We start from the raw sequence: 26,345 nt of genomic DNA, 5'->3' as shown, positions 1-26,345 counted from the left end.
CCGCCCTTTCTTATTTTATTGCCTTGGGGAAATGATATGGGCACAACCTTTGATTTTATAAACCATCACCCTTTTACTTTAGATGAGGGAAATGACATATTCTACCCCTTTTTGGACAGCTCCTCAATCTTGAAAATGAAAACCTCCCTTTTATTTGCCCCATCCGAATGACTTCTATAACAAAAAGCCAATTCTATCATACCCCCAATTTAATAACCACAACCCCATTTGTCTTCTCCTCTTCACACATTTAAACATGGGGAATGGATATTGGCACATCTCTCCTTCTGATTCTCTCCCATTAATAAACAATATCAGCACATCCCTATCGTGATATTAGCACCACCCATCTTGATAATTTCAACCCCTCCCTTTTAGTGAGATAGAAACTTGGTAATGGCAGCCCCCTCATGCAGTCTTTTCCTTCTTTACTTGTATACACTATCCCGACTCGTCCGCTAGACAAATGTACCGGATTCGGACGAAACTTTAGAGGGACCCCTAACCTACCTTATAAATGAATTTAGGACTCTAAGACCATGGTTCACTAGGGTTTCCTTCCAAATCAAGTTATTGGGGTTCAGTCAAAATGGGGTGTCTACACTACCCAAGTCACAAGTGGTTGCACCCCAGTTAAGTCAAAGACTAACTTAGTTTTTAGTTGCCTTATCCCTATTTATCATTGCAAGGGCAATGATAGGGATACTTGGAGCCCACCTCTGTGTTTAGGAGACCTGCCCAGTCTCACTAACACCTTTGTTTATCTCCTATTTATTTAGGAGACATTCTTTGTCTTATTTGCACCTCCTTCATAGTTGTTAGACATGCTTTGTCTTATGTGCACCCCCTTTTAGAGTTGTTAGTTTAGGAGTCCATCTCATAGACTATTAGTTTATCCTCTGTTTAGGAGTTTGTCTTATGGGGTTTGCCTTTTATAGATTAGGAGTCTATCCTTTAGACATTGTTTCCTCATCTTCTATAGAGATTAGCTCGGTTTTGTTAGATTCTTTACCTGCTTGGGATCTTAGCTTTATACTGGGACACTAGTTTACTTGTTTGTATACAATTTCATCTTCTTGGGATACTAGTTTACTTGTTTAGGATTTCCTCTTTAGCCCTAGGGATTTTGCCCTAGTGTGTTTGTTTTGTATGTTCCCTTTGGCTAAAAGGGGTAAAATCATTTTAAAATAACAAAAACATCAGAAATTTAAAACCTTAAAAACATCAAAAAGTCAAAAGAGTTTAGGAGCGTACTAGGAAAGTTTGTTTCCGAACTAAGTTTGCTTGATTCTCTTCCACAAGGTACGTAGGCAGCTTGGGATCTTTATCTCAAGTCCAATCAAACTTTTCAAATAACATCATTCAAAATTTTGTAAATAAAACTTTTGAAAGTTTTTCAAACTTTTTTTTCAATAAACTTTATTTCAAAAAGATCTTCCTCTAGAGTTAGGAGTTTATCCTAAATGTGTTGAGTGTTTTATATGTGTTTGTTTTAGAGTTAGGAGTTTGTCCTAGAGTTAGGAGCCTCTGTGCGGTTAGTTTGACTATATAGCTTGGCGCATAGTCTGCTGATGGCTACATTTAAGATGCACTTAGCTAGCTCATATTTTCCCTAGGATACAACCTCGTTGCATATAGGATGTAGGGCCCATCTCCATTAGTTTAGGACTAAAACTTGCATATAGGGAGTCCTAAAATCTACAATCCACTTTAACCAAATATCATGCAAGAAGCTTTGAAAACCAGTCAAGTCTTTTAGGTCGAGTCTAGTTTAGTGGTCTAGTTACAAATAGGCATCGTAGTCAAGTCTTTTAGGTCGATTCTAGTTTAGTGGTCTAGGCACAAATAGGCATCGTACCTTAGAATAGGCTACCGAACTACGATGACCTTGATTCCAAAAAGATGCTTAGATACGTAGGCAACTTGGATGGTCGGTCGTCCAGGCCCAGGTCGTTGTGTGCACATACTTTTTTTTAGGTTTTTTAGAGTTTTAGGAGTTTTAGGGCTTGTGCTTTGTTGACTATTATGACATCTTGTATAGAGACATGGTAGTGTGTTTTCTTTTCTTTCTTGATTGTTTATTCTCTTTAGATATATCTCTTGTGTAGTTTTTGAGTTGTATGGTTTTTGGCTTGTCATTACTCTTTGTATAGGCACATGATAGTGTGTTTTCTTCTTTGTTTTTTATTACTTATTTCTTTACTGCTTTCATTATTGCTATCTCACATGTTTAGCTATAGCTCTTTACTACTTTCTTATTGCTATTTCACAAGCTTAGCTGTAGTTCTTTTACTGCTTTCCTGTTTATTCTCTCTTAATGAATCTGCTCCTGATTATTATACCTCTTTAGCTGTAGATGTGCATGAGTTTATTTACTACTTTCTTAGATGTGATGAGTTATGATTAGATGCGATAATTTAGGACTTGGATGTTTTCTTCCTTATTTACCAATCTCCGGGTCATGCATGTTTATGTAGACATTTTCTCGGGAATGTCCGTTCCCATTTCACATGATTTTCGCCCAAAACTCTTTAAAAGTAATAAAAATGGCATAAGAGACCGAGTGCGCTCGGGCGAGTGGGGTGCCTAACACCTTCCCTACTCGTAACTAGGCACGGACCCAATTGTTTCCGGTTATCCATTGCGAACAGAGTATATTTTTTGGTTCCATGGCCTATCCATTGATGACGACTCTTTTACATTTTTAGATACGTCTTGGTTTCGAGCCCTGGCTCTGGATCAAGAGATATCTCTTATATCGCTACTCATATTGTGAGGGCACCTTTTCGAGAGTTCCTTGGTAGAGCTCTCATTCAGATGTGGAGATCTAAAGGACCGATGGGGACTCGTTCCTCTCCGCTTCTCCGGATCGGGGTCCACAATGGCATTAGACATTTTTATAATTAACAAAAACTTTACATTGATAAGGTTTTAAATAACCCCAGGGCATCCAACATATCCAATTATATACATAATAGATTTTGTAAATTCTAGCCCATTCTTCTTCCCCACCAATTAAATAACCCCATGGCACTTGTCCATTGGACTAAAAAACATAGTTTTATTCATATCATTTATTTTCAAATACTACATTTCCAAATATTTTAAAGAGTAATGCTAGGCTGAGGGTAAGACCGAGCAGGGAACCAAACAAATGGGTTCTTACCACAACATCAAAAGTGAGGCAAGCCAGACCTTATCAATTTAGGAAAATCAACAAAAAGTATATTTTTTCGCATATGTGGCACATTCACATTGTTGGGCTCTCCCATCCGTCTTATTCTTGGTCACTATATCATTTTCCTATTTTTCAGATTGAAATCCGATTTAAATTTTACCACGCTTTACTTGCTATATCATACACATGTTACGGGGTACACTTTGATTCGGATGAAACATTCACATGGTAGATTCCACCTTATTACTCTACCAAAGAGGCAGTTGTACGGGTGCTGCCGTTACCATTCTATCAGAAAGCAAACCAAACAGTCTCCTTGCCTCCTTGAAAAAATTCTCGCTAAAGGAGTGAAAGGGACATGTCGGAAATCTGGCAAGCCACCATTTGCCTAAACGTATATGCCACATCCTAAATTAACACAAGCACGATTGAGCTTTGTCCTTGTAGGGGAGTTCCTCCACTCAGCGAAACAGGTTTAGGATTCTCCCCTAGGAAAGGATTTTCATGATTAGAAGTCCTTCAATCATGTGTTTTGGCACTCTTAAAAATGTTAGAGTCTCTAGCATTCTCGGGAGCACTGATGCTTGCACTTTTACTTCTAGTATTAAGAGCCATTTAACGCCACGTAATTCATTGTGGTCTTATAGGACGTGCCATAAAATGGTTGTTTGGTCTAAGATGCTTTGGTGCAGTCGGTCAATGGGCCAATTGTGGTGTGTGTGTGTGTGTGTGTGTGTGTGTGTGTGAGAGAGAGAGAGAGAGAGAGAGAGTGCATGGGTTGTCCAGCCTCCTAGGAGGGAAAGTTGGAAACTCAATTCAAAGGGGTAGATGAATAAAACATTTCTATCCCATGGGATTTTATTTCAAGCATTGAGAAGAAGAGGGGGATGACACTTCTGCCTTGGGCTCCTCTGCCTTTTTACAGATGGAAAGGACATTTTACAATGCAAATGTGACGCCAAATGTGAGGATGTCGACACACAGAGAGTATGAATGGCACGTTGACACACGTAGAATGTGAACGACTCATGATTAAAATGTCGATGCGCACAAAATGCAAACGACGCCGCTGATGCACGCATAATGCAAATGACTTTCAAGGTCGACATACATGTCGATCTAACTAACTAAGAGAGCAATGATGGTGAGACGCCGGTGAGGCGATAGTTGAACTAAAGATCTAACTCACCTAGGAAGATGAATTCATTGCTTCCCTAATCCAAAGATATACAGCTACGAAAAGTAAAAAAGTACTGTGCTGGAAAGACAAAACATAAAATGTTAAAACATGTTGTTGTTTGGTTCTGGGACCCCTTACTTGGAGACATACGTCTCCATATATAGATTTATTTGGGTAACCGCTCCAGACTCACCTAGGAAGATGAATTCATTGCTTTCCTAATCCAAAGATCTATAGCTACAAAAAGTAAAAAAGTACAGTACTGGAAAGGAAAAAGAAAAAATGGTGTTTTGAAATTGTATTGCAAGGGAAAGGATTTGGAGTTAATTTTGAAAAAGTTCTGTGAATTATTTGAGATACCCTTTGAAGGAAGAAGAATATTTTTCTGGGGCAAGGATGAGATTGCAAAGAATGGCTTTGGCAGGGATCAAGCAACTTGGGGTTGAGGCACCCTGATGAAGATCAGATTCAATTAAGCTCACATTTAATTGATGAGGATCCTGCTCTAATAGAAAATGGCTGATCCACTAGACAATCACAAGTAGAAGTTTAATTCTGCTTGTGATCTCAGTTGAAAATTCTCGGATCAGAACAGTCATCAATAGAGGAGATGAAGAATCTTTGTACTCTTTTGAATCATTAATGGTAGAAATCAGTTTACGCTACAGGGATATGGAATGACAAAAGGCAAATCTATATTCTAGAAACAAGAACACTTGAATTACACAAAGAGTGGAAGCCTTCTTACTTGGAAGAATCTCTAGACATCCATGAAAAAAAAAACACAACTAACTTCTCCCCAAAAGGAGCTCCACACGATCACCTTTTAATTCATCTTCAAAACTCCTCTCAAAATGGCAGACCTTCATCTATTTATAGAAGAAATGAGACCTTCTAGATCCTTCCCTTTGATGCCAATCGTGCTTGCTTGTTGGCTGATGTGGCTCGTCACATGGCAGCATGGGAGCTGCCCATGATGCGGTCTCTCTTTGCTTCAAATTATGAGGTTGGTAGTTATAAAGAAGTGGTCCCAAGCTCCCATTTGATGCCGCATGTCCTCTTGATAGGTGATCCCTGAAGCCTCATCTCTCTTATTACCATACTAACCTGTCATTCTAACCACCCTATTACCCTTAAAACAGCCTTACTAACGAAAATAAATGGCAACTAACTAAACTAAGGGTGGTGCCCAAACTCCGAGGCCATTTTAGTCCACATCACACCCTCGGATGGAAAGACTATTGTCCAAGCTAGCACCATGAAAAATGAAGCATGTCTCCTCCACAAGATTGTGGCAAACAACATTACCCCCATGGCTGGAAATTTCGATGCAGTTAGACCACTCGAAGCTATGATCATCTACTATATCCTGAAAGGAACCAAGTTAAATTTGGGATATATCATCCTAGGACACATCATATCTCATTTCCTATGAGTTACAAACACTTATCATGCGTGTTCTCAACTGTTCACACTCTGCATCATGATAAGCTTCCTTATTTGAGCCAAACATAGACTTCAGAATTCCGATTGTTTTATAAGTTGTGACTATGTTAATTTACATCTCGGGCTTATTCAGCCGGGGTTGGGGCATGAAAATTTACTGCAAAAGAAACAAACCTAAAGAGTAAGACTTTGTAAGACTTACAAGAGAAATTGATGTCCATTCATTATATTTTACATAGAAAGAGAGCAACACATGGGACTCGAAATATAATCACCTAACTATGTTGCATCACACATACTTGCCACTGCAACCTACATTTACTAACTTAAATACAATTACTCACTTAATCATAGAGATTAGAAGTGAGGCGTGGTGTTAAGAGGACTTCTAATGGAGTGGCTTTAGGAATAGTTACTCCTGAACTCTCGGTCATATCAACGGTCATCCCTGATGGAGTCTCTAGATCGAACGACTGAAGAAGACGAGCAAGCATCAAGTGCATTACATGTAGGGCAAAAGATGTCCCAGGGCACGCCCTTCTACCTGTACCAAAAGGGATGAATTCATAATGCTGGCCCCGCGCATCAACCTCCTTGTGGCTAGTGAGAAATCTCTCAGGTTGGAACTCATTCGGATCGGACCACACGCGTGGATCCCTCTGCAACTTCCAAATGTTCACCAACACATGGGTCCCTGCTGGGATATGGATCCCACCAACATCACAGTCTTCCATAGCTAGATGTGGTATTGCAAGGGGAGCAGCGGGGTAAAGGCGCATTGTTTCCTTGACAATGGCTTGGAGGTACACTAGGTTCTTGATATCTGATTCCTCCACTTGTCTGTCCTTGCCCACATGGATGTCCAACTCATCTTGGGCCTTCTTTAATACGCGGGGATTGTTTAGTAGTAAAGAGAGGACCCACGTCATGGTGACTGATGTGGTATCTGTGCCGGCAAGGATTAGTGCCTATAAAATGGAATAACACAACATTTAGTGGGTCAAAAGTACGTAAGTAGTTCCACTTAATGGAATGACACAACAAGAAAGCAACACACATACAAAGATCAAACAAGATAACACAAGTACTCAAGTACTTCCACTTTACAGCTACATACTTGAGTGAGATGACAATCTTCTAAATTCAATCCTTAGCCTCTCTCTCAAGAAAAAAGATGGTACAAGCTTTCCTCATATGCCCAAAAAACACAAACCCACTTCTCTTCTTGAGTAGAAAACTCAGAATAAAAAATTCGTGCCCCAAAAATTTATCTCACCCATATAAGAGTGATTATACATCTTAGGAATCCTTTCATATCCAGAAAGAGAAGAAGATGAGATAGAGAGAGATGGAGAAATTTTAAAAAACTAAAGGTATATTAGAGACATAGTAAGTCTTTTTAAACTTGCAAAAAAGGAAAAATTAACAAGAAGAAACTGTTTGTGCGCTAAAGCGCATATACTTATATGCGCTCGAGCGCATGAACAGTTTCCCCAATTAACAAATAACCATTGTTTAAGGGTCGAATCTTCAAATAAATTCCACCACAACTAAAGGTCGCCATGGGCCGCTGCAAGAGACAAAAACCGACCAAGGTCTCTTCGCCTGGATAATTATGGCATCAAAGGAAAGTTTGGTTGATAGATGACCTTTTGTGGGCTGGACTTTCCTCTGATGCCATATTATCCCGGCATGGGTCCAGGTTGACGCTAAAGATTTCTAGGTACTGTTTTAAAAATTTACACCTAGAATGGAGGGTATCTTAATTATTCTATTGTTTTGAAAATTTAACCTTTTTGGGGACGTTTGGCTGCGAGGAATTTATTTTTATGATAAATCGGGCATCTTCAAGTGTGAAGTCCCTGAAAATCAGGAAACCAAATCCCAGAAACAAATTCCTGATTTTCAGGGTCTTCACACTTGATGAGAAGTTGCTAACAATCCAGAAAATGTTGATCCGGTTTTGAGCAGAGTTTTTTGTTTCCAGTTTTTATCAACTTCTCATCATAGAAACAGCTGTTTCCGGGATCTTGTTTCCTGATTTTCAGGGTCTTCACACTTGAAGATGTCCGATCTATCGTGAAAACAAATTCCTGCCGAACGTGCCGTTTGTCTTGACATCTTGTACATGTCTCATAATACATCCGATGCTAAAGGTCATTTTTGCAAGTACCTCTCCTTTGTTTTTTATTTTAAAATTAGTGCAACCATTCAATAATCATCTCTTTTTATTAAAATAAGGAAAGAAATCATTGTGCAGTTATTTACTACCACGGCGATTGTTCCCATGATTATTGTTGGCCGTCACAACTCAGGCCTATTGCCCTCCAAGTCTAAAAGCTCTTGGAGTAATTACTTGTTTCCCCAGAAGGTTCTTTAATTCATACTAAAGCAGCCACATAGCTTTAGATTTTGTCTTATTCATTTAATTCATCTGGGTGGCTGCTCTCTCATGCAACAGCCGGCCCGCAAAATGCCTTTTGTGATGGTCCCTAGCAAATCCTAACCATAATTATACCATTTCCGTCTAAATAGTATAATATAAAACAAATAAAAAATCTGAGCCTAAGGTGTATTTTTGCCGTTAATTCTCAGATCGGTGCCCCCAGTTTATCATCTGAAATTTTTAAATTGAATTTGGTAACATACCCCTCAAACACAAGTGTTCTCTTTACTTGGTATCTCCTAAAATAATTGTACTTAAAAACCCTCTCTAAAGTCCTAGATATGGTGATTTAGTGCACATACCAGGGAAGTTGCCTTGATGATTGTATCAGTGTCATAACCAGGAAGTTGGACATTTTCCAGGACTGAAAGCATCGCATCAATGAAATCATGCTCGCTGTTATCCTCAGATTTGCTCCTCCGACGATGCTCCTCTATCCAGCCCACAACTATAGAATCTAAGCTTTCCGCGGTCCTCTTCATGGCTTTCTTCACCCCCTGATTATCAATCCACTTCATAAAAGGAATCAAATCCGACAAAACAAAAAACCCCCAAAGATAAGACAAGCTATGCATTGCATGTTGAAACCGCCTCGCCTCGCTCTCATCAGACCCAATACTCTTCCCAAAATACCTGTTTAAGTATAAGTGATTAAATAACATCAACTCTTCCTTTTGAGCTATATATGATTAAATAACATGAACTTTAACAATAATTGCTTGTTTTCCGCACGGCATGTCCTGGGTTCAGAAAAAACAATTCCATATAAAAAATCCACGTATGTTGTCAACCCAGAAAAGAGGGCCACCATATCTCTTTGCTAGGAACCACCATATCTACTTGGTGGAATCATAGGTATTTGAAGTTGGAAATAAACTCCTAGCAAATCACCAGACGTTTAGATGATCTAGACTGTTCATATAGTGGGCCTTTCCGAGAATATATCTTGTTACATGAATCACACCCATGTAACAATCTTGGCCTCAATTAGACAGCTAAGAATTAAGCAAATTCATGGGTAAAACACTAAAATGTCTCTCTTAATTTATTCAGAAGTAACTTTTTGAGAACTTGAGATGGAACACCTTCCTTTTCTAGTTATAACTTTCTTATTTACCAAAAAAAGGGGGAGATGATAGATGCGCCCCTTTTTATCACATGGGACATCCAATTGCAGTTTACGTGGCAATCAAATCCGTTGAATCCTTCTGACATGAAGTACATCAGCCATCTGTAGTCATTGATACACCATCGTGGGTGTTCCTAGTGATGAAAAGGGGCGCGTTTATCATTTCCCAAAACAAAAAAAATGAATAAGGATTAGAATTGATCGACATGTGTGTGAATTTTGTACTGCAGCTCCTACAACCCACACAGTTGGTCCCTCCAAACAAGTGGGCCCACCTGATAAATGAAGCATATCCCGACAATCATAATAAAACAACTGATTTTAGCACGAGAGGGTGTGTTGAAGTATAAATCATAAATAACACCAACTCTAACATCTTAATCTTTTGTACTAATTGGTTGTTTCACAATACCTCTTCCCTGCGATCACCATAACAAGCCCATTGAAGGTTAAGTCCTCAAACTTTTGCTTCATCTCAACCTTAACAGGTAGCCCAGGGTTTTGATCCCATAACCCATACAAATCTTTTATGCAGAGGTCTACCTCCATGGTCCGAACAGGCATGAGAGCCTCGACCTTTCTATTTGACAAGAGCTTGAGCGTGGCGATCTTTCGTAACTCTCGCCAATATGGTCCGTAAGGTGCGAACCCCATCATGGCGAAGTCATAACCCATGTATTTTCCAGCGGCACTTCGAGGGCGAGAGGCGAGGACCTTGTCGTTGGTAGTAAAGCACTCCTTTGCAAGTTCCCAAGTGTTTATGACTACTGCACGTTCCATACCGAGTCGGATAGTGAAGGCGGGACCGGAATTATCGGCCATCTCTGCAAGTATTCGGAAGGAAGGCTTTGTACCACGTAGGAGATGAAGGTGACCGATAATCGGCAGGCCTCCGGCGGGTTCCGGTGCCTGCTTGAATTTATTTTTTTTACCCGTGGTCTTGGCTATCCATATATTGTAGAAGAAGAGCAAGGCAAGAAGGCCTGCAATAGCCTCTAATTGGAGGTTAAAATCCATGGCTGATTTAGGGAATGGAGAAATTTGAATGAAAGGCTTGTATTTGAGTCCCGGGTTTGGGATGCCCAAGAAGGAAGTAACAAGCTTAAAGGCAACTTCTCACCTCAGTCTTTAGAGATCATATAGTGGGATGCTAAAATTGGCCTATGTGTGAACGATTGAGACCTCATATGAATGTCTGGACTACACGATCATATTTTTTCAACAAGAATAATTAGCCGACAAAGTTCCAAATCAATCGTTTCATGACTCCCATCATAAGTAGCTGGCGACCCAAATTTCATCACGATATGACCATGATAGAGACTCCAATGAGACCTTGGAGTGTGTTTTAATCCTGAGGCTGATGCAGAGAACCAACCTGAGTTCAAGATTCAAAGCAAGGAAAACAGAGTGAGGCAAAAACCCATGTGGATGACAGATTATGTTCGGGATTAGTCAATTAATAAGCAAACCATTTGCTAATAATTGTTAGTTTGCTGCCATAGTGGCTTTGAATGTAGAAAGGAGTATTATACTGACTTGTAAGACTCGTATCAGTAGAAAGGCAGTAGAATACGTTTATGGTTATAGGGTTTGAGTCACTAGGGGTGTTCGTTTGGTTATAACCGAACCGAATAGACCGAAATTTGATAACCGAAATAATTTCGGTTATCAAATTTCGATAACCGAAACCGATTAAAAATTCGGTTATTCGGAGAAAAAGAGGAAAAAAAACAATATTTCGGTTTGGATTAGAGGGCTAGGATCATCCTATCGAAATGATTTTTTGAGCACAACCTAATTAAGCTGTGATCAATCAAATGAATGGTTTTGATCATCCTACGGAGTGCCCATATAGCACTTTTTTTTTGAAAAAATAATGGTTTTATCCATAATTTCGGTTATTCGGTTAACCAAAATAAAATAGCAGAATCTAAATAAAAACCTACCTTTTTTCCTTCTCCTTCTACTTCTTCCTCTTCTTCCTCCGTTCTGAACAAAAACGGAGAATTTAGGGCTCCTTTCTGGTCTATGGCAGCAAACCTCAACGTTCTAGGTGTAGAAACTAAGCAAAACCCAAAATTTTAGGGAAGAAATTGGGTTTTAGAGCTCTTTCATATCGGATTTTTAGGACAGAGGCGATTTTTTTTTTGTCGAGGGTTTTTTTGGTCGAGGGTTTTTAGAGAGCTATTCCATTTATAGCTTTTTTCTACGCGAGGAAGTCGACATGATTTTTGACGATTAAGAAACCCACACACCGACGTTTTAAAAATAACACCGGAGATTATTATAATCACGGACCCTCGTGAATGTCGCTAAATCCTAGCCTTATTTAACCCATTAATTAGCTACGTTTTAACTATAAAACGGAGGTATATAAACATGTTTAGTGACGTTCTTAAAACGTCGGTCAATACTTAAGGAGGATTTTTTGGGCGGGAGAAGTTAGTGGCGCGGGAATAACCATTCACAATCGTTCTTTATAAAAACGTCGGTGTTTATTGACTATTAGCGACACTCTTTTGTAACGGCGGAAACAGAACGTCACTAATTGGTTGTTTTCTTGTAGTGATCATTGTTTAGCATCTAAAGAAGAAAATGTCTCTACCATCACATTCTAACCATAATATGATATTCTTTTGTGGAAATAATGCAACTTATGTACCAAGAGGTTCTAAAAAAAATACATTTGTCTAAGTGAATATTAGATTTCAGTGATAAGCACAAGGCATATAGCTCCATATAAAGCATACTCTCTAATTTACTCTCCATCTAGAGATTGAAAACACAATGACACTCAAGTTATGAACTGCTATGACCTCTAAAGGAGTTTTCCAAAGAATGAAAATGATAGTGGGGTCAAACAGTGATACTCTAAGCATAATAGCAGATCTCTCATGAATTCTTTATTGATTTGAAATATAAGTAGCCATTCAACAAGTAAAAATCATAACACAAAAATGATCAAGTATCATTTTATCAAAACAACAGAACTACACAATTAAAACAAATTAGCATCCCTACAAACTTGTCTTCCTCAAATCATCGGTTTCAGCACATCATAATTTCCTTTTCCAAATTTATCAAAGCAGCTAGGATCTCTACTAGTATCGAGAGTCACAGATTGCAACAAACTGATAGTCCAGAGGATAAATTGATTTACTCACACGACAAATGAAACCAACAAATTTCTGTTAAAAATGAAAATAAAAGTCCAAGACAAATCTATAATATATGAACCATTCGAACTAACCACCATTAAAATGAGAAAGAATGTAAGTAATTGAAGCAGCAAGGTTTAAAAAGCATACCTTCTTGTTAAGAAAACTCAATAATAGATCGACGAGAAGATCGGATTCCGGTGAAATTTTCACCGGAGAAAGTTTTTGAGCTTTCCTCCTGCTCGAATCCTTTTGGATCTCGACCTTCTTCCTTTACTCTTTTTAAACGACTCTAGAACCTATTCTAACGCCTCAGATCTGATGAGATGAAACAGAAATTGATGGATTTTTTGATAAAAAACAACCAGAGATGTGAAATACTTTTGTTGAGAGGAGAAGAGATTAGAGAGAAAAGGAAGAAGTGAACTCCACTCCCCCTTACTTGGTATATATATATATATATATATATATATATATATATATATATATATATATATATACTGCACGAGCCGACAAAGAACTATACGGACCACATCACAGGTTGATCCAAACCGTCCATGTGATGGAACACAACATAAATAGGTTGTGTCCCAAAAATCATTTCCATAGGCTGATTCTAGCCCTCCAATCTATAGAGGTTTCCCTAATATGTTGTTCCTCTTAAATCGGATGGTTAAGAACACCCTATAGGTTTTTTATTAAAAAAGCATAAAGGAGGGGGGTAGGATTGAAATTATGTGGCTTTAATGGGTGCCTTTGTTAAAAAGCATAAAGGAGGGGGTAGGATTGAAAATATGTGTGTTGAATGGGTGCCTTTGTTAAAAAAAGTCAAAAAAAGTGATGTGTAATTCTACAAAAAATTCTCTTATTTTCTCTACTGCTATATACTATACTAGTAAAAAACCCGTGCGATGCACGGGCCGACAAAGAACTGTACGGACCACGTCATAGGTTGATCCAAACCGTCAATGTGATGAAACACAACATAAATAGGTTGTTCCCCAAAAATCATTTCCATAGGTCGATCCTAGCCCTCCAATCGATAGATGTTTCCATAATTCCTCTTATCTTAAATTGGATGGTCAAGATCACCCTATAGTTTTTTAATAAAAAAAACCATAAAGGATGGGGGTAAGATCGAAATTATATGGCTTTAATGGGTGCCTTTGTTAAAAGCTTAAAGGATGGGGTAGGATTGAAATTATATGATCTAATGGGTGCCTTTGTTAAAAGCATAAAGGGGGGGTAGGATTGAAATTATATGAGTTGAATAGGTGCATTTGTTCAAAAAAAATTTCTTTTCCCTATTTCTCTCTTTCTCTTCCCTTCTCTTTTTCTCTCTCCCTCTCTTATGTTTTCCACCCCCCACATAAGAGAAAATTCCTCTCTTATAACCTAGGTTTCCGAAAACCTAAAAAAGTTATTTTCTGTTTTTGCCTTCTTGGCTTCCCACCCAAGCAAAAAATAAGGCAACTTTCCCAACACTACCAATAACACTCTCCATATCCTTCCCATACACTTTTGTCTATTGATCTAGTAGTGTCATCACATCCTCTATGGCATGTTCAATCACATTCCCTGACAACTACCCACACAAGCATCTACTAACTCGTAGAGGTGATACTCATTTTATAATATAATATTCATAGTGACAACTCTTTTACCATACATTCTTTGTTTGTCATAGTTAATAATACCTTAGAGTTGGCGCTATATAATCGTTTATGCTTCAACACTCCCCCTCATGTGTGGCCATACTTATGACACGTGACTTCTCTTGTGGGTTGGATACCATGTAAAATAACCAATTACTCCAAAATCTTAAGCTGTTAGAGTCTGTGCTATGTGATCATTTATACTTCAACAATTCCTAAGATGAATTGATGAAAATAACTTGAAGGTGAATTCAAAGAATATATATACATAGATTTGAAAATCAAGACAGAATTCAATCTAAAATCCAAGGGAGATCTGAAGTTTAGAAGCAACTAAACTGTAATTAAAAAACTAAAGCAGTTTAGAAATAACTTAACTGTAATTAAAAACTACTTTTCGGAATCGAGGGCAATTTTGGAAGTTCATAAAGAAGAAGAAGCATAAGCCAGACAGGATCGGCCCTATCTCTTCACATTTCTGTATGTGACAAAGCCATTGCCAGAAAAAAGATAATTTGAATAGTCAAAGTAAAACGTGTGTTTCTTTTTCTTTGACTTTTCTCGTCGCTTTCAAAATTGTGCTTGGTGTGAATGCTGGACTGTTTCCGAATATCCAACGCTCCGTTGAAAATTTGAACCTCATCCACAATCTCCCTTATATAAAACTAGTAAAAAACCCGTACGATGCTTGGGCCGACAAAAAACATGTACGGACCACGTCATAGGTTGATCCAAACCATCCACGTGATGGAACACAACATAAATAGGTTATGCCCTAAATATCATTTCCATAGGCTGATCCTAGCCCTCCAATCTATAGATATTTCCATAATTCCTCTTAAATCGGATGGTTAATATCACCCTATAGATTTTTAATTAAAAAATCATAAAGGAGGGGGGTAAGATTGAAATTATATGATTTAATGGGTGCCTTTGTTAAAAGCATAAAGGAGGGGGTAGGATTGAAATTATATGATTTAATGGGTGACTTTGTTAAAAGCATAAAGGAGGGGGTAGGATTGAAATTATATGAGTTGAATGGGTGCATTTGTTCAAAAAAGTCAAAAAATGTGATGTGTAATTCTCATGTGATTTTCAAATTAGATAGCAAAAGAGAAAAGAAGAGAATTTTTTGAATTTTTTGAAAATTCTATGAGAATTACACATCACTTTTCTTGACTTTTTTTAACAAATGCACCCATTCAACCCACATATTTTCAATCATACCCTCTCCTTTATGCTTTTTAACAAAGGCACCCATTAAAGCCACATAATTTCAATCTTACCCCCCTCCTTTATGGTTTTTTAATAAAAAATCTATAGGGTGATCTTAACCATCTGATTTAAGAGGAATTATGGAAACCTCTATAGATTGGAGGGCTAGGATCAGCCTATGGAAATGATTTTTGGGGCACAACCTATTTATGTTGTGTTCCATCACATGGACGGTTTGGATCAACCTATGACGTGGTCCGTATCCTTTATGATTTTTTAATAAAAAATCTATAGGTGATCTAAACTATCCGATTTAAGAGGAATTATGGAAACCTCTATAGATTGGAGTGTTAGGATCAACTTATGGAAATGATTTTTGGGGCATAACCTATTTATGTTGTGTTCCATCAAATGGACGGTTTGGATCAACCTATAACGTGGTCCGTACAGTTCTTTGTTGGCCCGTGCATTGCACGGGGTTTTTTACTAGTAGTACTATATGGTAGAAGAGAAAATAAGAGATTTTTTTGAATTTTTTTAAAATTCTATGAGAATTACACATAACTTTTTTTGACTTTTTTAAACAAATGCACCCATTCAACCCACATATTTTCAATCCTACCCCCTCCTTTATGCTTTTTAACAAAGGCACCCTAAAGCCACATAATTTCAATCTTACCCCCCTCCTTTATGCTTTTTTAATAAAAAATCTATAGGGTGATCTTAACCATCCGATTGAAGAGGAATTATGGAAACCCCTATAGATTGGACGGCTAGGATCAGCCTATGGAAATGATTTTTGGGGCACAACCTATTTATGTTGTGTTCCATCACATGGACGGTTTAGATCAACCTATCTTGTGGTCTATACAATTCTTTGTCGGCTCGTGCATCGCACGGGGTTTTTTTGCTATATATATATATATATATATATATATATATATAAAGAGAACATGCATATGACTATTATGCCCTTAAGGGTACATAATACATCTTAATGTGAAATCTGTCTTCTTGTTGAACTTATCATATGATTCCTCATGAGTTTATTATATCTACGATAAGTACTTGTTTGTGTTTGGCTTATCATGTTTGATCTTAAATGATTGTCTCTACTTCATTGATAAGAATTTTTAATATGAGCCTAATCCTGCATATCTTTCTAAAAATCATCTTCATAGGATTGGATTTATGCTGCCTATCTCATTTCCTAAGTGTTACGAACACTTATCATGCATGTTCTAAACTGTTCACACTATGCATCATGATAAGCTTTCTTATTTGAGCCAAACATTCACTTCAGAATTTGAAAAGCTTTGGTAACATTGACTTCAGAATTCTGCAACCTACATTTACTAACTTAAATACAATTATTCACTTAATCATATAGATTAGAAGTGTGGCGTGGTGTAAAGAGGACTTCTAATGGAGTTGCTTTAAGAATAGTTAGTCCTGAACCCTCGGTCATGTCAACGGTCATCCCTGATGGAGTCTCTAGATCGAACGACTGAAGAAAACGAGCAAGCATCAAGTGCATTACATGCAGGGCAAAAGATGTCCCAGGGCATGCCCTTCTACCTGTACCAAAAGGGATGAATTCATATTGGAACTCATTCGGATCGGACCACACACGTGGATCCCTCTGCAACTTCCAAATGTTCACCAACACATGGGTCCCTGCTGGGATATGGATCCCACCAACATCACAGTCTTCCATAGCTAGATGTGGTATTGCAAGGGGAGCAGCGGGGTAAAGGCGCATTGTTTCCTTGACAATGGCTTGGAGGTACACTAGTTTCTTGATATCAGATTCGTCCACTTGTCTGTCCTTGCCGACATGGATGTCCAACTCATCTTGGGCCTTCTTTAATACGCGGGGATTGTTTAGTAATAAAGAGAGGACCCACGTCAAGGTGACTGATGTGGTATCTGTGCCGGCAAGGATTAGTGCCTATAAAATGGAATAACACAACATTTAGTGGGTCAAAAGTACGTAAGTAGTTCCACTTAATGGAATGACACAGCAAGCTAAACAAGAAAGCAACACACATACAAAGATCAAACAAGATAACACAAGTACTCAAGTAGTTCCACTTAATAGCTACATCCTTGAGTGAGATGACAATCTTCTAAATTCAATCCTTAGCCTCTCTCCCAAGAAAAAAGATGGTACAAGCTTTCCTTATATGCCCAAAAAACACAAACCCACATCTCTTCTTGAGTAGAAAACTCAGAATAAAAAATTCGTGCCCCAAAAATTTATCTCACCCATATAGAAGTGATTATACATCTTAGGAATCCTTTCATATATAGAGAAAGAGAAGAAGATGAGATAAAGAGAGAAGGAGAAATTTTTAAAAAAGGTATATTAGAGACATAGGAAGTCTTTTTAAATGCAAAAAAGGGAAAATTAACAAGAGGAAACTGTTTGTGCGCGCATTACTTATATGCGCTCCTCGAGCGCACAAACAATTTCCCCAATTAACAAATAACCATTGTTTAAGGTTCGAATCTTCAAATAAATTCTACCACAACTAAAGGTTGCCATGGGCCGCTGCACGAGACAAAAACCGACCAAGGTCTCTTCGCCTGGATAATTATGGCATCAAAGGAAAGTTTGGTTGATAGATGACCTTTTGTGGGCTGGACTTTCCTCTGATGCCATATTATCCCGGCAGGGTCCAGGTTGACGCTAAAGATTTCTAGGTATTGTTTTAAAAATTTACACCTAGAATGGAGGGTATCTTAATTACTCTATTGTTTTGAAAATTTAACTCTTTTGGGCACGTTTGGCTGCGAGGAATTTGTTTTCATGATAAATCGGGCATCTTCAAGTGTGAAGTCCCTGAAAATCAGGAAACCAAATCCCAGAAACGGCCTTCTCCGTGATGACAAGTTGCTAACAACCCAGAAAATGTTGATCCCGTTTTTAGCAGAGTTTTTTGTTTTCAGGTTTTTATCAACTTCTCATCATAGAAACAAATGTTTCCGGGACCTTGTTTCCTGATTTTCAGGGTCTTCACACTTGACGATGTCCAATTTATCATGAAAACAAATTCCAGCCAAACGTGCCGTTTGTCTTGACATCTTGTACATGTCTCATAGTACAACCGATGCTAAAGGTCATTTTTTGCAAGTACCTCTCCTTTGTTTTTTATTTTAAAATAAGAGCAACCATTTCAATAGTCATCTTTTTTTTAAAAAAATAAGGAAAGAAATCATTGTCCAGTTATTTACTACCACGGCGATCGTTCCCATGATTATTGTTGGCTATCACAAGTGAGGCCTATTGTCCTCCAACTCTAAAAGCTCTTGGAGTAATTTAGGGCTGCAATAGGGTCGGGTTGGGTCGGGTTTTTCAAAACCCTAGCCCAACCCTGGATCCCATTATCTCGGCCCTGACCCGCCCTGACCCTGAGTCAGGGCCGGAAAACCTCAACCCATTACCCGCCCTACAGGGTATTGTGCTGGCCCTGGCCCGCCCTGATTGGCCCTGATTGGGCAGGGCCGGGCTGGGCAGGGCTGGGTTGGCCCTAATTGACCCTAGTGCAAATATCTGTTAAGAGTGCCAAAAATAAAGCAACAACTTATCATACGGAACAAAATAATCAATAAACAGAGAAAGGGAACAAAATAAGACAATATGAATTCAACAACATGACAGGCAACGGAGACAATTAATAATAATAATCTAAAGAAACATCAATCCAAGATAATAGAAAACATTAGCAAAAGAAACATGCACAAATGGTTCAATTCTATAATAGAAAACTCTGGGTCGTGCCGGGTCAGGGTACCCGAGGCATTAACCCAAAACCCGCCCGACCGTAATTATACCATTTCCTAATTCTCTCTAAATAGTATAAATAATAAAAAAAAAAATCAGAACCTAAGATGTCTTTTAGCCTTTAATTTTCGAACAACTCAATCTTGCCCGATGATGGTCCATCAGATCAGTTCCCCCAGTTTGTCATCTGAAAATTTGAAATTGAATTTGGTAACATACCCCTCAAACAGAAGTGTTCTCTTTACTTGGTATCTCCTAATATAAGTCCACTTAAAAAACCTCTATAAAGTCCTAGAAATGGAAATTTAATGCACGTACCAGGGAGGTTGCCTTGATGATTGTATCAGTGTCATAACCAGGGAGTTGAACATTTTCCAGGATTGACAGCATCATATCAATGAAATCATTCCCGCTGTTATCCTCGGATTTTCTCCTCCAACGATGCTCCTCTATCCAACCCACAAGTATAGAATCTAAGCTTTCTGCGGTCCTCTTCATGGCTTTCTTCACCCCCTGAATATCAATCCACTTCATAAGAGGAAGCAAATCCGATAAATCGAAAACCCCACAAAGATCAAACAAGCTACGTATTCCATGTTGAAACCGCCTCGCCTCGCCTCGCCCTCATCAGACCCAATACTCTTCCCAAAATACCTGTTTAAGTATAAGTGATTAAATAACATCAACTCTTCCTTTTGAGCTATATATGATTAAATAACATGAACTTTAAGGGCTTAAGCTTTTCGAGTAATTGCTTGTTTTCACATGGTATCAGTGCCTTTGCCTCACGGCGGGTCCCGGGTTCAAAACACCACAATTCCGTATAAAAAATCCACGTATGTAGTCAACCCAAAAAACAGGGCCACACAGGAGAGGGTGTGTTGAAGTATAAATCACAAATAACACCAACTCTAACATCTTAATCTTTTGTACTAATTGGTTGCCTCACAATACCTCTTCCTCGCAATCATCATAACAAGCGCATTGAAAGTGAAGTCCTCAAACTTTTGCTTCACCTCAACCTTAACAGGTAGCCCAGGGTTTTGATCCCATAACCCATACAAATCTTTTATGCAGAGGTCTACCTCCATGGTCCGAACAGACATGAGAGCCTCGACCTTTCTATTTGACAAGAACTCGAGCATGGCGATCTTTCGTAACTCTCGCCAATATGGTCCGTAAGGTGCGAACCCGATCATGGCAAAGTCATAACCCATGTATTTTCCAGCGGCACTTCGAGGGCGAGAGGCGAGGACCTTGTCGTTGGTAGTAAAGCACTCCTTTGCAAGTTCCCGAGTGTTTATGACTACTGCACGTTCCATACCGAGTCGGATAGTGAAGGCGGGACCGGAATTATCGGCCATCTCTGCAAGTATTCGGAAGGAAGGCTTTGTACCACGTAGGAGATGAAGGTGACCGATAATCCTTCATCTCACCCGAGTGTGAACGATTGAGACCTCATATGAATGTATGGACTACACGATCATATTTTTCATAAAGAATAATAAGCCCACAAAGTTCCAAATCAATAGTTTCAAGAGTCCAATCATAACTAGTTGCGACCCAAATTTCATCACGATATGATCATGATAGAGACTCCGATGAGACCTTGGAGTCTGATTTAATCCCTGAGGCTGATGCAGAGAACCAACCTGAGTTCAAGATTCAAAGCAAGGAAAACAGAGTGAGGCAAAAACCCATGTGGATGACAGATTATGCTCGGGATTAGTCAATAAATAAGCAAATCATTAGCTAATAATTGTTAGTTTGCTGCCATAGTGGCTTTGAATGTAGAAAGGAGTATTATACTTAGTTGTAAGACTCGTATGAGTAGAAAGGCAGTAGAATACGTATATGGTTGTAGGGTCTAAGTCACTAGGGGTGTTCGTTTGGTTATAACCGAACCGAATAGACCGAAATTTGATAACCGAAACCGATTAAAAATTCGGTTATAACCGAATAGCCGAATAGTTGGAGAAAAAAAGGAAAAAAAAATATTTCAGTTTGGATCGGAGGGCTAGGATTAGGGGTGGTTATTCGGTTAAAACCGAACCGAATAGACCGAAATTTGGAAACCGAAATAATTTCGGTTCCAAATTTCGGTAACCGAAACCGAACCGAAATTTGCCAAAAACCGAACCGAAACCGAACCGAAATTTTATTCGGTTATTCGGTTATAACCGAATAACCGAATTGTGGGAGAAAAGAGGGAAAAAAATCAAAATCTCGGTTTGGATCGGAGGGCTAGGATCATCCGATCGAAATGATTTTTTGAGCATAACCTAATTAAGTTGTGATCAATCAAATTGACGGTTTTGATCATCCTACGGAGTACACATATAGCACTTTTTTTGGGGAAAAAATGGTTTTCATCCATTATTTCGGTTAATTCGGTTAACCGAATTTTTTTTTTATAAAACCGAAACCGAAACCGAATAACCGAATTTCCGAAAAAAAAAACCGAAACCGAACCGAAAAGAAAAAAACCGAACCGAATCAGCCAATTCGGTTCGGTTCGGTTCGGTTATTCGGTTTTAACCGAATAATGCTCACCCCTAGCTAGGATCATCCTATCGAAATGATTTTTTTAGCACAGCCTAATTAAGTTGTGATCAATCAAATGGATGGTTTCGATCATCCTACGGAGTGCTCATATAACACTTTTTTTTTTGAAAAAATAATGGTTTTTTCCATAATTTAGGTTATTTGGTTAACCAAATTTTTTTTTAAGATAAGAGAACCCGAATTACCGAATTTTCAAAAAAGAGACCAGAACCGAACCGAAAAGAAAAAAAACTGAACCGAACAGACCAAACCAATTCAGTTCGATTATAACTGAATAATGAACACCCCTGTAATTGATAAATGCTAAGACACGTTTGATGTTGGGCAATCGTTTCTTTTTATAGCTTTTCACCTGTAATTGCTCGCCACTATCCCACGTTCATTGAGAGGGAATTTGCAAGAACCATCCACTTCAACTTCAAACTCTCACATATTCCTAGTTTAAGGATGATTACCTTGCTACTGCTTACGCCCAATTTCATATTCAAAATTTGGGTGTAAACGGTAGCAAGGTATAAATGTCATAGATATTATATTATGGGATTTGTTAGGGACTCTCTCTGAAAGGCATTTTGTGGCTGGCTGTTGCCTGACAGAGCAGCTACACATGCTCACTTTTCAGCTGATTTGTCGGCAGATTAATTTTGTCTTATTCATGTAACACATCCGAGGTAGCTGCTGCTCTCTCATGCAACAGCCAGCTCCAAAAGAAGCCTTTCTGCGAAAATCCGTAGCAGATCCCTTATATTATTAGATTGATACAGAGTACTTAAGCCAATTGTCCAGTCCTGAGCCAAATAATTTCAAGATGATGAAAGAAAGGACTGCGGATTTCATCTCTATACACAGTTTTTGTCGAATTGCAATACGTCAGGCCTTATCCGCTCAACCGTATCTCAGCTATTTTAATATTTCTACATCCTCCATTGAACCTGGCCGAGATGCCCAAGGCATTGTGCATTCTTTCGTGTCATTTGACTTTGGAGTATTTGGCCCCCTCTCGTTTGATCTCTTTTAAATGGAATTGGAAAATCCTTACTATACTAAGAACGAGAATCCTATATTTTTCTGCACGTTCTTTCCTGCTATTGACTTCTGCGTCCCGCATTAATTTCCGTCCGTCCCGCCTAAATTTCCGTCAAAGTCCCACGGATGTCCTTTTTCACTACTTCTTTTTCACCATTTCCGCTTCTCATATGCTCTCGCAGATGAGTTAAAAAAAGATCATTTTTATGCCTCTTTTGCCTGTAATTGTCATAAGTTTTGAATTTTCTTTATATGTTTTCCTATGTCATATTTTATTACACTCTTTCAATATTTTTTCCGTAATTTTGCTACTTTGCTTCCATTTTCTCATAATTTTTCATTTAAAACTTAGTACCTGCATGATTATTGTTTATTGCTATAATGTATTGCTAGCCACCTTTGCATAAATCATACTTCTGCCAATCTTTGGAGCAAAGGATGTGCGACAAGCAGATAAGTAGACTCGGCGAAGGTGGCTAGCAAATCTCTATAAAAAAAAATAGGGCACTGATATCCCCCCCCCCTCTTGACGGCCGGCTAACGTTTTCCCACCAGTTGATCGGTCTCTCTCTCTCTCTCTCTCTCTCTCTCTCTCTCTCTCTCTCTCTCTCTCCACACACACACACACACACAACAGGAACAGTTGTTGGGCCCAACAGAAACCGTTGGTGGAATGGGGGGCCCATCTTTGAAAAACGTAGGCCCCGCCCATACCACACCATAGGATAATCCAAACCACCCATTTGATCAGTCATAAACGTAAATAGGTTGCATCCCAAAATATTATTTCCATAGGCTGATCCTAGCCCTCCGATCTAAATAGAAACTACATCTTATGCAACCTCTATAGATTGTAGGGTTGTGATCATCCTACGGAAATATTTTTTTGGGCACAACCTATTTACATTGTGGCCCATCAATTGGACGGCTCGGATCATCCTATGGTCTGGACGGTACACTTCATTTTCAAAAATATGGGTGGGGCCTAAATTGGTACGAACCACACCATAGGATGATCCAAACCATGGACGGCTTGGATCATCCTATGTTGTGGACGGTACGCTTCAATTTGAAAATTATCGGTGGGGCCTATGATTGGGCCTTAATGTTAGTGTGTGACTAACTCCATAGGATTATCCAAACCATAGACGACTTGGATCATCCTATGTTGTGGACGGGCCTTAATGTTACTGTACGACCACATGCCTAAATTGGGCCTTAATGTTACTTTACGAACCACACCATAGGATGATCCAAACCATGGATGGCTTGGATCATCCTATGTTGTGGACGGTACGCTTCAATTTGAAAAAATATCGGTGGGGCCTACAATTGGGCCTTAATGTTACTGTACGACCAACTCCATAGGATTATCCAAACCATGGACGGCTTGGATCGTCCTATGTTGTCGATGGGCCTTAATGTTACTTTACAACCAACTCCATAGAATGATCCAAACCATTCATTTGATGGGCCACAATGTAAATAGGTGGTGCCCCAAAAATTATTTCCATAGGATGATCACAACCCTACAATCAATAGCGGTTGCATAAGATGTAGTTTCTATTTAGATCGGAGGACTAGGATTAGCCAATGGAAATGATATTTTGGGACGCAACCTATCTACGTTTATGGCCCATCAAATGGACGGTTAGGATGATCCAAACCGTCCATTTAATGGTCCAAACCGTCCATTTCGGGGTGATTTTGACCCGGCCCGTTTCACCCATTTTCCATAATTTAGAGGGAAATGATGTGATTATGAGAGTTTTTACATAGTGTAAGTCCTGATAGTGAGTATTTTTTTTGAAAAAGTATTGTATGGGTTACATCGTAGGATGATCCAAACCGTCCATTTCATGGGCCACAATGTAAGTAGCTTGTGTCCCAAAATTCAATTCCATAGGATAATTACAACCCTCCAACCAATAAATGTTTCCTAAATATGCTGTTCCTCTATAGACTGCAGGGCTAGGATCATCACATGGAAATGTGTTTTTTGGGAACACCCTATTTACGATGTGGCCCATCAATTGGACAGTTTGGATCATCCTATGGTGTAAGTTATACAGTACTGTTTTTTTTTTAATAGGGAGTGTAAGAAATTTGTTTTTGGTTTGCAGGCTTTGTCACAAAATTCTTGTTAGAATATATACGGTGTAAGCCCCTGTAGTGAAGTATTTTTTAATAAGCTGGTATGGGTCCTCGCAAAACCCCAACTTACCTATCAAAAAATAAAAAATTGTACTAAATATTTTACGGCCTACACCATAGGATGATCCAAACCGTCCATTTAATGGGCCACAATATAAACTGATTGTTCCCAAAAAATATTTTACAGATGATAATCCAAATATGTTGTTCCTCTATAGACTGTAGGGCTAGGATCATCGGATGAAAATGTTGTTTTTTGGAACACCCTATTTACGATGTGGCCCATCAATTGGACGGTTTGGATCATCCGATGGTGTAAGTTATACAATACTGTTTTTTTTTTAATAGGGAGTGTAAGAAATATGTTTTTGGTTTGCAGGCTTTGTCACAAAATTCTTGTTAGAATATATATGGTGTATGCCCATGTACTGATGTATTTTTTAATAAGCCGGTAGGGGTCCTGGCAAAACCCCAACTTACCTATCAAAAAATAAAAAATTGTATTGAATATTTTACGGCCTACACCATAGGATGATCCAAACCGTCCATTTAATGGGCCACAATATAAATTGATTGTTCCGAAAAATTTTTTTACAGATGATAATCCTTTGTTCACGCACGTGCATGCACGTGCGTTTTTACTAGTAAGAAAAAGGAAGTGAATCTCAAAGGAGAAATCAAGTCAAAAAAATTAGTTCCAATGTTCAATCACATGCGTTTTAAAGGCTTTTGCGTGATAGTAATTACAGATTTCTTATTGTTTATGGATGAATTTTCATAGAGTAAATTGATACTAAAGCCCACAGATAAAATTCTAGATATTCATATAATGAGCGATTTCATGGTGTAACTTATTCACAAGTATAGAATGAATTATGGGGACGTGCAACCAATGGGAGCGCTCTTTCATCTGCTTTTTGCAAGTGCGCCCCTTAATTTATCATCTCTCTTAGAAAAAATATAAAAAATATTGTGATTGTTGAGAGCTTTTCTTATTTGAAAATGGAGACATATGAACTGTTGGGTTATGAAATGAATGGCATGTTTAATACTTCGCTTATATTGGTTAGGGAAACATATAGATGCACGCCCTCAACTTTCTGACATTTTCAACGATAGCACTCACTTTTCAAAGTCATCAACGACACCCCCTGACTTTTCACCGTCCATAAAGTAGACCCCCTGACCTTCCACCCTTTAGATCAAAATTCATCAAAGACACCCTCCGACAATTTCTTCGTTCCTGTCCACCCTTGACTAAGGGGGTGTCGTTGATGACTTCGAAAAATCAGGGTTATTGTTGATAATGTCAAAAAGTTGAGGGGGTGTATCTGTATTTCTCCCAATTGATTAATGATTAATTGTGTTTTTCATCACAAGTTTCAGTGTCTTAAGAAACCCAA

The 26,345-nt window shown here is 38.6% G+C and overlaps 1 protein-coding gene and 1 pseudogene across 3 annotated transcripts; both read right to left on the bottom strand.

Moving 5' to 3' along the window:
• Positions 1 to 6,002: 6,002 nt before the first annotated feature.
• Positions 6,003 to 22,234, bottom strand: LOC143857707 (cytochrome P450 CYP82D47-like). 2 transcript variants are annotated; one of them, XM_077368156.1, is made up of 5 exons: positions 22,115 to 22,234; positions 20,634 to 20,849; positions 9,792 to 10,499; positions 8,553 to 8,883; positions 6,003 to 6,772 (listed from the first exon to the last, which is right to left on the bottom strand). In XM_077368156.1, exons 3-5 carry the CDS (start codon positions 10,394 to 10,396, stop codon positions 6,149 to 6,151), a joined length of 1,560 nt encoding a protein of 519 aa, XP_077224271.1. In that variant the 5' UTR covers positions 10,397 to 10,499; positions 20,634 to 20,849; positions 22,115 to 22,234; the 3' UTR covers positions 6,003 to 6,148. The 2 variants fall into 2 exon arrangements, with proteins under 2 accessions (XP_077224271.1, XP_077224270.1); XM_077368155.1 differs by lacking the exon at positions 22,115 to 22,234 and having other exon boundaries at positions 20,634 to 20,882.
• Positions 16,673 to 20,624, bottom strand: LOC143857708 (xanthotoxin 5-hydroxylase CYP82C4 pseudogene; annotated as a pseudogene). The gene is made up of 3 exons (XR_013238739.1): positions 20,152 to 20,624; positions 19,516 to 19,851; positions 16,673 to 17,361 (listed from the first exon to the last, which is right to left on the bottom strand). The product of XR_013238739.1 is annotated as a xanthotoxin 5-hydroxylase CYP82C4 pseudogene (transcript).
• Positions 22,235 to 26,345: the final 4,111 nt, after the last annotated feature.

Source organism: Tasmannia lanceolata, unplaced genomic scaffold (assembly GCF_043159265.1).
Source record: "Tasmannia lanceolata isolate RefF3 unplaced genomic scaffold, GAP_Taslan_0.1 ptg000025l, whole genome shotgun sequence".
Lineage (NCBI taxonomy): Eukaryota > Viridiplantae > Streptophyta > Magnoliopsida > Canellales > Winteraceae > Tasmannia > Tasmannia lanceolata.
The sequence above is the reverse complement of the archived record's forward strand: the minus strand, read 5'-3'. Positions and strand labels throughout refer to the sequence as shown.

Coding starts and splice junctions, on each gene's coding strand:
- LOC143857707 (XM_077368156.1), bottom strand. CDS start 10,396: ATGGATTTTAACCTCCAATTAGAGGCTATTGCAGGCCTTCTTGCCTTG. Junction 8,884..9,791: donor ATGGTGATCGCAGGGAAGAG/GTATTGTGAAAC, acceptor ATACTTAAACAG/GTATTTTGGGAAGAGTATTG. Junction 6,773..8,552: donor TCATCAAGGCAACTTCCCTG/GTATGTGCACTA, acceptor TCCATTTTATAG/GCACTAATCCTTGCCGGCAC.